Source organism: Grus americana, chromosome 16 (assembly GCF_028858705.1).
Source record: "Grus americana isolate bGruAme1 chromosome 16, bGruAme1.mat, whole genome shotgun sequence".
In the NCBI taxonomy this organism is placed as follows: Eukaryota; Metazoa; Chordata; class Aves; order Gruiformes; family Gruidae; genus Grus; species Grus americana.
This window is the reverse complement of record NC_072867.1, coordinates 5,064,223-5,079,505: the sequence shown is the minus strand read 5'-3', so window position 1 is coordinate 5,079,505 and position 15,283 is coordinate 5,064,223. Positions and strand designations below refer to the sequence as shown.

General features: G+C 50.3%; 1 protein-coding gene across 4 annotated transcripts in view; it reads right to left on the bottom strand.

The window, feature by feature from the left end:
* Window positions 1-15,283, bottom strand: part of SRRM4 (serine/arginine repetitive matrix 4) — a 48,037-nt gene that overhangs the window by 16,768 nt on the left and 15,986 nt on the right. For 2 of the 4 annotated variants that reach the window (XR_008579586.1, XM_054844912.1), the window contains exons 2-9: window positions 11,035-11,178; window positions 8,513-8,596; window positions 8,248-8,319; window positions 6,575-6,601; window positions 5,833-5,883; window positions 3,729-3,827; window positions 2,582-2,744; window positions 157-282 (exon numbers count right to left, since the gene is read on the bottom strand). Coding sequence is in view for 3 of the 4 variants with exons in the window: in XM_054844912.1 (XP_054700887.1) it covers window positions 157-282; window positions 2,582-2,744; window positions 3,729-3,827; window positions 5,833-5,883; window positions 6,575-6,601; window positions 8,248-8,319; window positions 8,513-8,596; window positions 11,035-11,178 (766 nt within the window). In the remaining variant the exon portion in view is untranslated. The remainder of the gene's footprint in view (window positions 1-156; window positions 283-2,581; window positions 2,745-3,728; window positions 3,828-5,832; window positions 5,884-6,574; window positions 6,602-8,247; window positions 8,320-8,512; window positions 8,597-11,034; window positions 11,179-15,283) is intronic. The other 2 variants (XM_054844913.1, XM_054844914.1) reach the window with 2 other exon arrangements.

Here is a 15,283-nt window from a genome sequence, read left to right as displayed (position 1 = left end):
TCCAGTAGAAAGGAAGGAAAACAAACCGGGGGGGGGGGGAAGGGGAAGATGGCAGGATTTACCACAAAATGCTTAAAATTTTCAGAAGAAAAAAAATATAGAATAAAAATTGGCTTAAAAAGCAATATCTTTGATTTGGAAGTGCTATAGCATTACCTCATGGGAGTTGGTGTATTGCCTCTCTGGGTCTCTTCTGCACATTGGGATCCTCCCTGGACAATCCCTTTCCTTTGGAGATATGACAATGCATCTCCCCAGGCAAGGATGGTTTGGCTTGGAAGCCTGGGCCAGAGGGAAGGGTAGGGAGCGTGACACACCAACCCCCATAGAGGACTGAAACATGGCATTTTTGAATCCCAGTTCTGGAATTTTCCACAAAATCTTTTCTTTTCCAATAATTTATTTTTTATATGTGATCAACATTTTCTGCAAGAGCACATTTTCATTTCATAACACATCCAGGCTGCTCTCAAAGTAGATTCTGACAGAACTAAACTTATTTATAGAGCAACCATTTAACTCGCAAAAAGGAGAGACATCAAAGAGTTGTGTATATTCATTAATAAATGAGACCTAAAGTTCCCATTCCATTTTTCCATTGCCAGTTTTGAGTACATGATATTTAGTGACCTTATTCAGAAAACATTCAGGGGCAGCACTTAACCAGGGGCTTCAATTTAAACCAGTGCTTAAATGTGCTCTTGAATGATGTCCCAAGAGAGCATATTTGTTTTTGGGAACAAAAGGACACTAGTGGGTTGCATAGTAAAGGTACTGATGCCTTTTAGCCATTGAAATATTTGCCTGTATTATTAACCCTTACTTGAAAGGGTGCAGCAGGGGTCTGATGACTTTTATTTTGCATCCATCCCCTGCATCTGTAACTATAAAGCTCTGATTTTCCCTGCCCTGCAGCTTGTGTGCTCATTTACCCCGAGTGAAGTAAGTGGAAAGAGGAGTGCAGCATGCTTGAATTTAGCTCATTTTAAAGCTTTTACAATTTTAAATGAGAGTTTACTCTTGCTCAGGGAACAGAACAGCTGGGAGTCAGCCCCACAGGACTCAGGGAGCCTGGCTTCAGAGAGAGGAGACCTAGCAGCAATTAAAAACCAGGCTTAGACTTGAAAACATTTATGTAAAATATGCAGCTTGAACAAAAAAACCCTAAAAACCAAAACCAACTCTGGTGACATGGTGCAGTCTTTGGCTGGTTATTTTTTGGGAGGAGCTGTTAACTCATTACTACCTTCCCAGGTTGACGGAGGGCAAGACCCCAGGCTCATGGCAATAAAAGCTTCCTCTCTTGTTATTCTTTCTTTGCACGTGCACGCACACGCAGACATCGCAGTGTGGTGCGCGGGTTCTGCTATTCGCTCTACCTTATATGGTTTTATAAGCAATGACTCACATGTGCACTACACACTCAGTAGACGTATATAACGAGAGCAACTATGCATATCTATAATGTTGAGAGACAGCTTGTGCCTGTCTGTACCCACGTATAATCTCTGTGTATTTTGATCGGAATGCTGTCTGTGTGGGTGAGCGGATAAAGTCTCTCCTCTTGCTGGCACTATCTATCCCATATCTGATGTAGCTACTGCGTATGGCTGAGCTATTTCCAACTGACGACTGGGCCTAAAGCAGAAAATCAGTTCCCCATTATATACCACTTTGGGGCTTGGAGGACTCTCTACTCAAGACACCTCTAACGTTACACATCCACACGTGTTGAGTACCAGATTCTGCACTGCCTTGAGCCCTGTGTAGCAATTTCTCTCTCCAGAATGCCTATCAGATACTAACACCACAACCAAAGAGCATCACACCTCTGCTTTGCAGCTGCCGGGAACAAAGGGGAAACGTGCCATGGAAAAGAAAGACTTCCTATCAATCTGTGTCTAATATTTCTCTCCATCTCTTGCTCCCTCAAATCTATGGCTTGTATTATATCATCTCTTTCCATGTATATGGAAAAACATCCCAAGGCACTGAGCCTGATTTTACCCTCGGCTGCACACGCAGTTCCCATTAGCATCAATGAGAGCTGCTCATAAGTTCCGAATTTGGCCCCTAGGCTTGTCAGTCCAGAGCAACAGTGATCCTAGAAGGATCCTGATAGTCAGAAAACATCCCCTGCCAATAATCACCAACTCATTAAATGTAAATGTTTCTTTTATATATGTTTGATTCCCTTTCTTTCCCCGAAGGACTAAACTTTTGGACATGAAGACCAGTGAATTATGTTCACATCCAGCTGAGCAAAGACTGCGTAACAAACACTTCCCTGTAAAATATCATTGCTGGAGGCCACTTTTTTTTGTTAAATGTCCTCAATTCATTATTTATAGGCTAGAGCCTTTGCAAATTTTTCCCCTCTCCAGCCCCACCCTTGGTGTGAAAGTGCTGAAGGAAGGAATGACTTTAAATACATTGGAGAACAGCACCATTAATAAATAATACAGTTGTAACCAACTTTGTCTAACATTGCTATAATTGAGTTATAAAAATTTCATATCAGATTTCTTGCCCAGATTCCTGTGGCTAGTTCAAGCAAAGCAGCACAGTGTGTAATACTTACTACTTCCTTAGGAGACAGGAAGCTGTAGAGTGGGAGGGTTTGGCTGGCTTTTTGGCTGGCCTGAACCTCTGCAGAGGAGCTTCGCCTTGCAGTGATCTTTGAGTGGTGCCGGGAGTGTCTTCGCCGTGTTTTATGCCCTTCCTCCCGAGACCTGGCTCTGTGCCTCCAGAAGACATAAACAGCCAACCCGTTATTCCTCAGTATTGCAGTAGCGCCCACTACCAGCTCCATGCAAACCCTTGGCAGCTCTGTGCAAGACCATTGCGTGTGGGAGAAGGTCTTCCATATGACTACTCTGTGGAGTCATGATGGAGAGGAAAGGGGTGTTTTTCTTTTCTACTTTTTTAAAAAATATTTTGCATCCAGGCTTTGGACCTTAACCTCAAATTTCAGCTCCAATTCATGATTTTATGGTGGCTCAAGGCAAACCATACTTTCACGCAGCCTTGAATGTCCCCATGGCAATACACCTCCGAGAGAAGACACGCTCTGCTCTTGCATGAACACCCCTCCAATTACTGATTGCATTCCTCCCCTCACTGATCATCAGCTTTTCGTAAGAAAATTCCCAGTAGTTAGGAGGAGTGGAGTGGGAGTGTAGGGGTGGTTTGATCAAGTGCTTTCAGACAACGTGAAACATGAACTCATGATGTGTATAAACTATGCGACTTGCTATTGCAGCAATGCCGGGTCTAGCACCAGCATCCACTTAGCTGGCCCCAGGATGCATCTGTCATCCACAGGACAGAGATTTTAATCAGGTCAAAGACAGTGGCTATAGATTGCCACAGGCAAATATATTTCCATTGCTAAGACCATGTTTAAGGGTTTCCTGGGACATCAGCAGTACAGAGCCCTTGGGTTAGGGAAGGGAGACTAGGCTGGAATCAGCTGTCATGGGCTGATCATCAGCCATGGGGATTAGAAGTGACTGCTGGACTGAAAAGCTGCAGCCACTGCTCCTCGAGGCAAAACCCTTCTATGGCCGAGACCACAAGAAGCTCAACCCCCAGTGCATGACGTTGCTACCAGAACGGGATGCGGCTCTGCACAGAGAGTTTGGGGGTCGCACAGGCTATTGCAATCACGTCCTTGAGACCACTGGGAAGTGTTGCAGGACGCTCAGCTCAGGGAACGGTGACGATACCTGCTTCGGCAGCCGGGGGAGCGGGAGTCGGAGCTCTCTGAGCGAGAGTGGCAGTGGCGGTGGCGATGGCGATGAGATTTCCGGGTGCGCCCACGAGAGCTTTAAGAAGCAGAGAGGAAAACCACCGTTAGGCTGACAGACTGGGGGGATGCAAGAGCCAGCAGCTGGAGGCTGAAGTCAGTAACATTCAAATCGGAAAGGAGATCTGCGTTTTAAACCAGAGATTGGTGTATGAAACATTGTGCAGGACACAAAGGGATGAGAAATTCTCCATCCCTTCATAGCTACACCAACGTTAAGGCAAGCCACCTTACCAAGATCTATGCTAGCATTTTAACTACAAGCTATTAGGTTGGCTCTGTAGCCTGCTGGGGGAAGATCTATGGACTAGCATGCAGGAGTGCAGCAGACAGCACCAATTCTTTCTGCTTTCAATAATTTAAAGAGCTATGTGCTTGCCCGTTCATCCGCTTGCCATTCATCCTGCGGCCTACCCTAAGACAGCCAGGAAACAGGCTGGGATCTTCCCATTGCTGAGCCTTGTTGGGGGAGCACCGTCTCTCTCCAGGCAACTCATGGCAAAGCTCCAACCCTCCCATTTCTAGCTCCAACCCTCTCTGTAGTGCAGGCTCCTTGTTAAAGAGCAGATGCAGAAGGACATGCTCCAAATAATACAGTACGCTCGGTAACAGCCAGCCTTCCCCACGCTAAGTGGGAGGGTCTAGCCAGTCTTATTGTTGCTATATAAACATGAAGTACAACTTCCCTAACTGCAGCCTGCCCTACGCACGGTTCCTCCTTGAGGGGCAGGACCATTTTACCTGGCTTCTTACGGGTGTCCAGTCACTGCTGCTCCCTTTTCTGACAGGGCCACAGGACAGTTACCAGCAAACTGTGCGCAGGGACCCAGGTTCAGTGCCTGCTGCGCTTCCCTTTGCTCCATTCGGGCTGTTACTCACGGATTACCTGGCCCTATTACTGAAGGGCTGCTGTTGCCTGCACCACCAGCTAAAGTCCGGCGTGCAGAGAGCAGGGTGTTGTGGGTGGCAGGCTACCTGTCACCTTCTGTGCCCATTCCCTCTCATTGTTACCCACCACAGCAGTTATTTTAGATCTCGTAGTGTCTACTGCTCAGGCTGGCACCGCTGTGCCAGCAGGCAAAGCTAACGATGGGTTAGCTGGTGGGAACAGCCTGGTTTCATGGCCACGCTATACCAGTCACTGACAGCACTAATACGACCTGCTCAGACAGCATTTGGTAATTTGCTGCTATAAAAACTCGGCAAATCAATTGCTTGAGGACAGGATCTTCTTTAAGACAAAAGGGGAACCTCCAGGGCAATTGCTTGAACTCCACCTTGCTGTTTTCTCTGATGCTTTTCACACCCTGTGATTATATTTTTAAAAACTTCACATTTGGGGTCTTCCTTCGTTATTTCCATGCAGCTGAAATCAGCAGCACTGCACATCTCCCCCTCACATAGTGGATTTGTGTGAAAATCACCGCGTTTGCTCTTCACCCTCTGCATCAGTCCCTCCAGTTTAAGAGTTTTCCTGTTCTGCTGGAGGAAAAACTGGTCCTGTGTGATTTAGATAACCAGTTGCTCAACACAAAGATAAGCCAAAGCAGGGTGATTATACAAAAATCCAGATCCGAAATGGCTCTTGGAATCTCTCTGATCCACACCCAGGAGCTACCCTCCAAGAGCGGCACACAAGGAGGAGCTAAGGCCCTTTGCCCAGAGAAGGCTGTGGGGCACTGCGCTCTGCAGATCTGAGTTCATCCTCTCATGCTTCCCTCATCAGAAAAGCTGGAGTCTCTGCTCAGGACTGGATGAAGAAGACACGGTACATCCTTGTGAGATACAAAGAAAGTACTGAACGAGGTGGCACAAAAGAGAGGGAGAGGAAAGATTTCCAGCCTCTACAAACCCTTTTCCATTCCAGTAAAACCAGAATTGCTGGTTTTAGCTGCAAAATAATCCCAAGAATTGCTTAGGGTGGTGCAGCCAGTGTTGGCTCCAGGGGACCCACCACAGCAAGCACTTCCTAGCCCCACAGCTCTGCGCAAGCAGGGCAGGGAGCACCACGGATCGCTACTTACTGTTTTTTGTGTTTTCTTTCTTCCTTTCTCTTACTTTTAGGGCTTGAAGAACTAAATAAGAAATGGCTAATTAATTCAGAGATTTCTGTTCTGATAAAAAGCTGCACAATTACACATCAATGTTACAGCTAGATTGCCCAAGAGCGTGCAATAAAAGTGAAAGGGATTAATGATTCTGCCACAGTACAGGGGGTCTGAGTGCCTGCTGACAAATCTGGCTTGTGGGCTTGGCCAAAAAGGATCAGCCGTCCTGGTGGCTTTGCATTTTCCCACAGAGAAGATGAATACTTCTTGATACTGTACAGACACGTACTGGAATCAGGAGAGTTCTTCCAGTACACACCTGGAAAGTCACTGACTCTGAATGTTTTAAGGGTGGGCACTGCTGGGGGATGCTATACTGTTTGCAAATAAAACCGTAAGAGAAATGAAGACTGGAGATGCAACATGGATGGGGTTGTCAGGGGCTAGGTTATAGCAAGAGGTCTTTTCCAGTTACATGCTTGATTGCACAGGTTGGGCTGGAGACCAAATTCCTGCAGGGTTTGAGGAACGCATAAGGCTGAATAGGAGAGGCTAGCTCCAGACCCACGGGGAATGGGGGAGCCAAGGGGATTCCACAAGGAGACACAGAAGAAAAATGTCTTCTGCCCCCAGCCAGTGAATATCAACCTTGTGAGGTCTTGAGGAGACCATTTAACTCATATTTCTAAGGGACCACCCACACTTGCTCAACTCTTACCTGTGTCTTCTCTTCTTTGATGATAACCTGCAAGACACAAATACATACATTGAATACAGGGTCTCACAAAATTGGAAGTTTGAATCATAGACAATGTGTTTAGGCTCAGTGTTAGACTGAGCACTGTGAGAAGGCCTCACGTACCAGCTGGGCAGAATGGCCCTGGCTCTCCTTTGGCCACCTGGCAAGGGAGTAGCTGAGAAATGCTGGTGTGGTAGAAGTGACTAGTACACTCTACAAATAATTCAAAATATGATCCTCAGGGTAACAAGTCTATAGAGATCAGACACATCCTCTGTCCCTGGTGACTCCCTTTTCTCTGCTAATGCCTCCACAGTCTTGCACTGCACTTAGTTTGAAGGGGCAGAGGTGAGTCCAGTCCCTGGCTTTCTGTACGGAGGACCAAGGAGCAGTCAAAGGAAGAATCCTTTCTGGAGCATCCATGGGATGGCACAGGAGCCACTGTGCTGGTGGTCCTCATAGAAAACCCTGGGAGCATGGAGGACACTCTTCCTCATAGCGAGGCCTGGCCCCAGTACACTGCACATCCTGCTGTGTCTCATCTCAGCTTGGAGCACAACATCCTGCAGAAAACATGGCCTGAAGTCCTCCTGCCTAGAGGGGCCGTGAGATTGCCCGTGGCAAGGTCAGTTGGGATCTGTAGTTGAAGTGGTATCAGGTGTCTGGAAGCAACCTCCATTGGTCATGAATGCTTAATGGTTTATCACACTGCCTTTTGGGACCAGCTACAGCTTGTCCGTGGCTTGCAGGGGCATAAGTGGACACTAAAGGTTCAAGCCAAAGAGCATCCGACCCAAAACTGCCATCAGGAGATGGCATCCATAAAAGAGCATAGGAATCCCTCCTTGGGGAGGTAGTATTGTAAAGGAGTTTCTAAATCCTTGTCTCTCCTCCTTCCTCCCTTTTCTTTAAGATTGAAGCTCAGCTTTTCACCCTGTTGTCCATTTTTGGTCGCTTCTCTCTTTGGTTCAATATATTATAAATACATGAACTTTCCAAGGGAGAAGGCATCCACTCTTCTTTTCAAATATTGGTTTAACGGTTGAGAGAAACCAGTGAAATATTTGCAATTTTAAAATTTAATTGTGCTCTTTAAATTAAAAATGGGCTTCAGAAGGGGAACATGGAGGAGGGGTAGTTGCCCAGGGCTGGGAGGGAAGGCTGAGATGTGGATACAGGGAGCTGGTCTGAGCCTTTGCCCGTCCCAAACGCTGACCCTTTCTGGGCTGGGGGAGAAGGGAAAGGGACTGGTGCAAGCCCCGAGCGCCGATCCCGATGGCATCCCAGAGGATGGGAGCCATGTGAAATAGGACAGCAGGCAGAAGCTCTGCACCTCATGTAGATTTGGCTTGTCTGTCTCTCTTCCCCCGCACCCCGACAGCTCGTATTTATCTGTTTGCCCTGGGTGTGCACCCCGCTTCATGCCCTCCTCACCCCGAGGGACGCTGGCTGTGCCCCTCCTCGCCTGTCCGGCGTTCACCTCGTGCTGGGGCCCTGCCCTCTGGGCAGCCATTATTAAGAGTCAGGAGTTTGACACCTCTCTGCTGTGGAGCTCGACCAGCCGCCCCACAGCGGTAATGTCTCCCACCCCTCGTCCAAGCCCTCCCAACAGCTGCTGCTGGCAGGGAATTACATGTTCAAAGGAAAAGTACCTGTTTCTTTTTCGCTTCTTGGAGCTTTTCTTCTTCTTCTTCTTCACAGGCGAGGGGCTGTAGGAGGGAGACCTGAGGAGGCAGAGGGGCGTTAGGGACCCTAGGGCTCCCCACAGCCCTCCATGGCCACCCCAGCCCTTACCCCGCTGCCAGCGGCATCCTCCCAGGGTATCCAGCCTCCATTTTACACCAGCTTTCTCCCCTCACACACAGCCACAGGCTGCCTGTCCCCTCCTGCCCCACACGCCACCATGGCCGCCCTCACCTCCTTCTCTTCTTGCGGCCGGACTTCTTCTTCTTCTTCTTCCCCCGGGCCGGCGGCGGCACACGGTCCCCATCACACGAGGGGCTGAGGAGGGGGGGAAAATCCAAATAAAAATGAAAAATAATAAAAATAAATACTGAATCAGCTCACATGGGACTGCTCTCCTCTATCCCCACCTCAGGGGCATCCAGGGCAGGGAGATCAGTTTTCATGGTGAACCTGGGGTGCAGGCAAGTGCCTAATTACCCTCTAATGAGTAATTTGGTCACAGTTTAAATGAAGTGTTTCCTCCATGGCTTTAATGGAGATATAATGAGACAGCTACTGTATGCCACGGTGATGCTGGCTGATTATTTAAAATGTGTTTGCTGAGGTTAACGACTCTGTAACAGATTTATAGGTTTTGTTGCTCTTTGTAAATATGCTTTAAATAATTAATTGGCATTTAATTTGCATGCAATAATTATTGCAACCAGATGCATCTAACTGTAATAAAAGACTTGACATATGTTAAATAGCAATTGATTAGAAATATATATATTTATTGAGATTCTATGGTAATTTAATGAGATATGCATCTCTTACACAGTTGTTAAACCCTGGGAAAAAAAAAAACCTGTAAATTAATTTCTTTTTTAAACATATGACACTGAATTGCGTTATGTTTCAATGAAAAGCAAATACCATGGTTAAATTAATTCAGAGCACTGGGCTGAAAATATAACAGATACTCCGTGGTTACTCATTAACCAAAGCAAACACTTGTAAAGATGGTGGCGGCCTGTGAATCCCCAGGTTAATCCCCAAATCAGGCTGTGGATCCCCTAATTGATCCCTAAATCCCCAAAGGGATGTGCGGTTTATGGGGAGCATAGCCAGCTTCCCAGGGCCTCTGCAAAATCACTGCTAGAAATGAGGGCGCTGGGTTTGTGCCTCAGTTTCCCCACTTCTTGCCCCGCTGGCGGAAGGAGCCACTAGCGGGCAATGTGCGAAGGCAGCCCTGCGTTTGGAAAATGCTGTGGGATCTCCGCTGCAGAAACCGGCCGAAAACTCGGCAGTTTCTGCCGAAAGAACAAATGTTATTGTTATTAAGAGCCCTAAGGCAGAGCAAACATCACAGCACCTTGCCCTGTGGAGGCAGTGACAGGGGGTCGTCTTGGGGGGACTCGGGCTCCACTGTCTCCCAACACTTGCTCACCCACAGCTTGAGTTACTACCAAAATCACACTATCATAAAAAGCCAGTTGCTTAGTGCTTTTAATATGCTTTGTGGTTTTTTTTCTTTTTTTTAATTGCTCTGCAAAACAAAACTGTACGCTAACGCTTCGGTTGTGAGCTGTGAATAACTGAGTGCTTCTGGTGCAGTAAATCCGAGGTGCAACCACGCTGTGACCCCCAGGAGCATCCAACTCCTCCTCCTCCTCACTCTCTCTCTCCTCCCAAGGATTTCCCCAACCAGCAGAAGCACTGCTAGGAGATACGGCACACCTTGGGCTTAGTGGGTCTTTTGTCTGCATTAAGGTAGAAAAAAAATGCATTTTCCAAGACAGCTTGTTGTCGCCAAGCTCAGACTTCTCCCCAAAGACACCCTGAGGGTCTGTCCCACGCCAGGGACCTGGACACCCATCTCAGCCCCTCACTCACCAGGATGCTTAACCCCAGCTCCCACCTGCTTTCCCCCAGCCCAGATTTGGGCTCCCCAGCAAACGGGTCTGGGTGCGTCTCACCCCCTCCTCGCCCAGGGCCACAGCCAGGCATGGCCACGGGAGAGCGGGGAGAAACCTCTGGCTGTGCCGGGCAGCCGTGGGCGGATTCTGTAGAGCCCTTCTCCCCTCTCGCAAGATAAAGCCTTTTGTCTTTGACGTGGAAGATTTCTCCCTGCGCTGATCCAATTTTAATTGTTTCTCTGCGATTGTAATCAAAGTCTAATTAAAAATACGCTTTAGATTATTGTTCCGGTTAGCCTGAAATCTGAAGATATGAAATGTGCTTTCTTGCTCTTTCTTTCCAGCATCTTTAAGCAAACACAGAGTCTTTAATCCCAGAGACAGTTTAGCAGGCAGGGCTCAGAGACCCCAGCTGCTTCATTTACAACGTTTGATTCATTTTTCCGCTCTCAAGTTGTCAGGGGCTAATGATGAACTGATAATGAAGCTGCGTCCTAACAAAGCCAATGCTGCTGGTCTGGTCTAGGCATGGGGAGAGGGGAATTGCTGGGAGTGATGCCCAGCCAGGGGTACCCTGCGGACCTGGTAGCACACGGGGATGCTGGCAGGTTGCCTGCCTTCCAGCCAGGATTACTTGCAAGGGGGCTGTAAGAGCAAGACGTGGAGTGGAAGTGAACTACAGGTGCAAACATGCACAGGGATTTCATGCAATTGCATAAATTTGCTGTACGCTCACATGGTGGTTTAACCCATCCCCAGGTCCTGCAGACCCCAGGGGTGGGGTAAACAGTCACTGACGCCTCCTCTGCCATCCCCCTGTGTCGGGGTGACCCCCCTCACAGCCCGGGCTCCTACCTGCGTGACCTGCGGCGAGCATGGTCTGGTCTCTCCTTCCCTTTCACACAGCCGTTGGTGGTGGAGGCCTCCTTGACCGCGCGGCCACTCAGCTTTTCGGGACGTCTGTCCTCCGCAGGGTACGGCAGGCAGCTGAGCGTCCCGCTGCGGGAGCAAGAGCGGAAAGAGAGAGCGATAAAGAACTATCCATTCAGCTGGGCTCGTTGGCTGAAGGTTTCCCATGTGGTGGGGAATCCCCTTGCCTTTCCGCAGGTAGGACCTGTGCTGCTGTGAAGGAGAGCTGCAGGTTGCTCTCAGGCCTCCTGAGCCCGCAACGCTCAGCCCTGCAGTGGGAAATGCTCCTGCAAGGCGCCAGGAAGCCCCCATTTCCAAGCCCAGCTGCATCCCAGCTCAGCTTTCAGGCAGAGATGCCACTAGCATCGTGCGGCTGAGGGCAGCCCCATACTGCAGGGACAGCACGGGGTCCAGGTCCAATGCGACACCAAGGGGCAGTGGTAGCTGACCAGACCAGCACCCCTGGACATCTTCCTCTGCGTTGTGGGTTTTAGCTCCTCACCAGCTCTGCAGAGACAGCACCGATCTTGCACGCTGGTAGAAAAAAAGCTTTTGCATTTCAAACGCCGTTCCCCAAACCTGCCGTTAACCTCACCACGCATCCTCATCCTGTTCCCCTCACCGGCACTCAGGTGGAAGCAAAAGCGTTAGGCACGGCCAGAGGCCGGTACGCCCCGGGGAACATCCTGCTGCCTGCCCCAGCCCTGAGCAACACTTTTCCGGCTGGAGTCGGCACCGGAGCAGCTGCAGAAGAAGGGTCTCCCCTCTCTTTCCATCTGTGTTTTCTCTCTCAACAACCCCCCCACTTTGTCCAGTAGCTGACTCTTTCTCTGTAATGCCTGAACATTTAAGGACGTGCATCAGCTAAATACAAGCGACAGGGGTCAATGCGGGGAAGCGGAGTGGAATATTTCCAGCCCAGGACATGGAGGAGGTGACACTGGCTGATCCGATGGTCCATCTCACTTTAAAAATCTATTTCTCTGCTTGTAATAAATCCCCCAGTTGCTTCCCAACATCTATGTTATTTTTAACCATCCGGGAAGCTACATGGTTAATTGCTTTCTTTGTGCGAGCTAATTAGCTTGTGGCCTTTCCCGAACCCCTTTTAAGAACAGTCTTCTGAGGCTCAATCATTAAGATCCATTAAAAATGTCCCCAAATTAATGACCTGTGCAAAGTCTGGGCTGGATCAGCTCCAGCAGCAGAGGCGGGAGGGTTCCTCCCCGGGCTGGCAGCACATGGGGCCACCGCTGCCTTGCGGAAGGGACCCGGGCATGGCAGGGGATGTCCCTCTCACCCCGGCCCCCGCTCCCGCTAATGGGATTTTCAGGGTCCTGGGGTTAAAACATATTGGCCTTGAGGCAACCAAGGACTCCTGTCCTGCAACGCGCTAGGAACCATTCCTTCTGGGCTTGGAAGTAATTATTGATGGAAATAATTATTCTCCAATCCCATCAAAGGCTGGCTTCAATTCAACCAAATGTTCTCCTCTGATGAGTGCCGAGAGCCACTAACGCTCCAAACTGGCTGGTAATCCCCTTGCGTTAAGCTCCATAGACGTTGATTGAATATATATATAAAAACATATATATTTTTTTTTGTCGTCTTTCATGTCTTTCATGACTGATATAAAAGTGCTTGCAGTTCGGTGTGAACGATTACTGTGGCCTCAAAGGAGAGGATTATCACACCTTCCCCTGCCAGTCCTCGCCTGCAGCAGAAAGGAGAAAGCCTCTGCGGGTGGTTTGCTGGAGCCTGCCCCGGGACGGCAGCGAGGACGCTCGGGGCGATGCAGCTGGAGCTCGCTCAGCACAGCCGACGTGCTGCCCGCAGAGGTGCGTGCCGGAGCAGGCAGGAGGAAGAGGAGGCAGGCAGGATGCCCAAGGTTTGCCCTGCTCCGGGCTCAGTAAGGCCCACAGCCTCTCTGCCGACGTACGAGTCGCATGGTTAGCTCTAAGGACACGCTCCTGGCCGGGCCAGGATGGGGCAAGCTGCCCACCGGTCCTGCGTGCCCTCCAACTTTCTCCATTTCCATGAGATGATTGCTTGCACTTATTTATTTATTTTTCTTTCTTTCTCCCATGCAGAAATCCAGCCTATCCGTCAGGCCTGCCCAAAAGCAGCATCCTTCCTCCTGATGGGGAGATCCCATGCAGGAGGGCACCCGTCGGACTGCCCGCAGCCAGCTCAGCACAAAACGCACCCTGTGCAACCTCCCTCTGCAGATGGCTCACCTTGTCCCTTCCCTTCTCCAGTCCAGGAGGGTTTTTCTGGGCTCATGGCAATTTTTGGCAGCTTTTCAGTGGCCGGGAGGGAAGCCACAGATACACAGAGCTCTCACCCCTTCCACCAGCCCAAGCCTTTCAAAGCTTTTCACTACCTGGCCAGCCCACCTCTGTGTTTTGGTATCAGATTTGGGCTCTCCCATGTTTTTCTTCCCTGACAGAATGTGTTGACAGCAGAGGGGAGCAATAGATCGTTTCCCTAATAGAAATGATGCAGAAAAGATCACTGGTGAGAAAGCACCCAGATGTTCCTGGTTTGAAGAGGGGTGAAACCACTGTAAAACCCTGTGGCTGTGTGGACAAGAATGAAGCGGGCGACAGCAGCCCAGCCAGAAGGTCAAGGGTCCCTGTTTATTTTTGCAATCTGCCCGATACACTTCCCCCCAGCCTTTCCCAAAGGCACATTGCATTTCCGAATCCCACGGGGCTCCCCGCTGCCAGCAGCATCCCACAGAGCCCTGTCACCCAATGTGACCCCATCCTGCCTCTCTCCCTGGGGCGCTGGCATGTCACCCCCTGTTTATGCTCATGGGTGGCAGGATGAGGACCCTCCTCTGCAGAGGCCAAGGAAAATGCAGGACTGGAAAGGTCCCCCAGGGCATTCGCAAGAGCTGGGAGATGTGCTGGGCTCAGCAAAGACTCCTCACGGAGTTTGTGCAGGGAGGTTCTTAAAGACACGCTCTGGCCTCCAGAGCCATGGGTGAGCCCCACGGTGAGCCAGCGTTGGGGCACCCTGACAGCTTGAACCAGCCCAGCCATGGGGAAATACCTCCCCCCCCCAGGGCTGCACCGCCCTTCCTGCCCACGGACAGACCCTGGCACCCTTCACAGAGGGCTGGGCAATGGCACGGGGTATTTTATTTGCTGCCTCAGGGAGCAGAGCTAACTCACAACCCATCCCCGTTCCTCCATCCCAGGCCACCGCGCGTGGTGCCATGGCCAAGTGCCATCTCATCAGGCCATGAAACATGGCACTCGGTGACGCACGCTTCACCGGGAGCTGAGCCCGGTGACACCCATCCCCGCCGGCCCTGCAGTGCCATGCAGTCGGTGCAGGTTTGGCGTGCACTTGAAATCCCTGCGTGCTGGCGTCTCAGTGCTGCCGGGGCCAGGCAGCTGCCCTCCCCTGCCTGCAGGCTCCTGCGTCCCAGCCGAGCTCCTCTGCCCCGGCCCCGAAGCAGTCTCCTGCCACAAAGCTTTCATCAATCATCCTTTTCCCCCACGGTAACTCAGCTCCTCTTCTCGAGAGGAGAGAAAAGCAGGAAAATTGCCTTCCTCGTGACCTTTCAGCTGCCAGACCCTGCCACCAGCCCGTCTCCCCACCCACAGCAGCATCGTCCCTCGCTTCTGCAGGACGGGCTCCAGCAGTCCCAGTCCTCGGTGGCCTTGCCGCAGCCCCTCTGCCCTTTTCAGCTGCTTTGCAAGCAGCAGCGTAAGCACATCAGGGCTGGATCATGCTAACCAAGCCTTTTTTTTTTTTTTTTATCATTTATTTTACTCTGCACACACAGCTGAGTTGGGTGCTGGATGCACCCGGCCGCATACACAAGCACTTCGGAGGCCCCGAGCGCTGACTGCACTTGGCAGACCTGCACCGACAGCATTTCCAAGCTCAGGACAGAGTATTTGGGAAAGCCAATATGGAAACTTTACTACCTTGCCCTTTTCAGCCCTGGCTGGCTCTGCATTCCCATCATCTCTACAGCCCCCAGTGAAAAGGTAGGAGCAGCTCCAGCCAACCGGAGCCCCGAAAACGAGAAAGGTTAAAGCATCTCTGACGAGCCTATTAGTTGTGACTGGTTCCCTGGCATTAAAGCCATGATGGACACCTCGCCTGGGGGCTGGGAACATCAGCCCGTGCAAGGACACAGGCGTCCCACAGCCGCTCGCACCAGGGATGCTGCTGA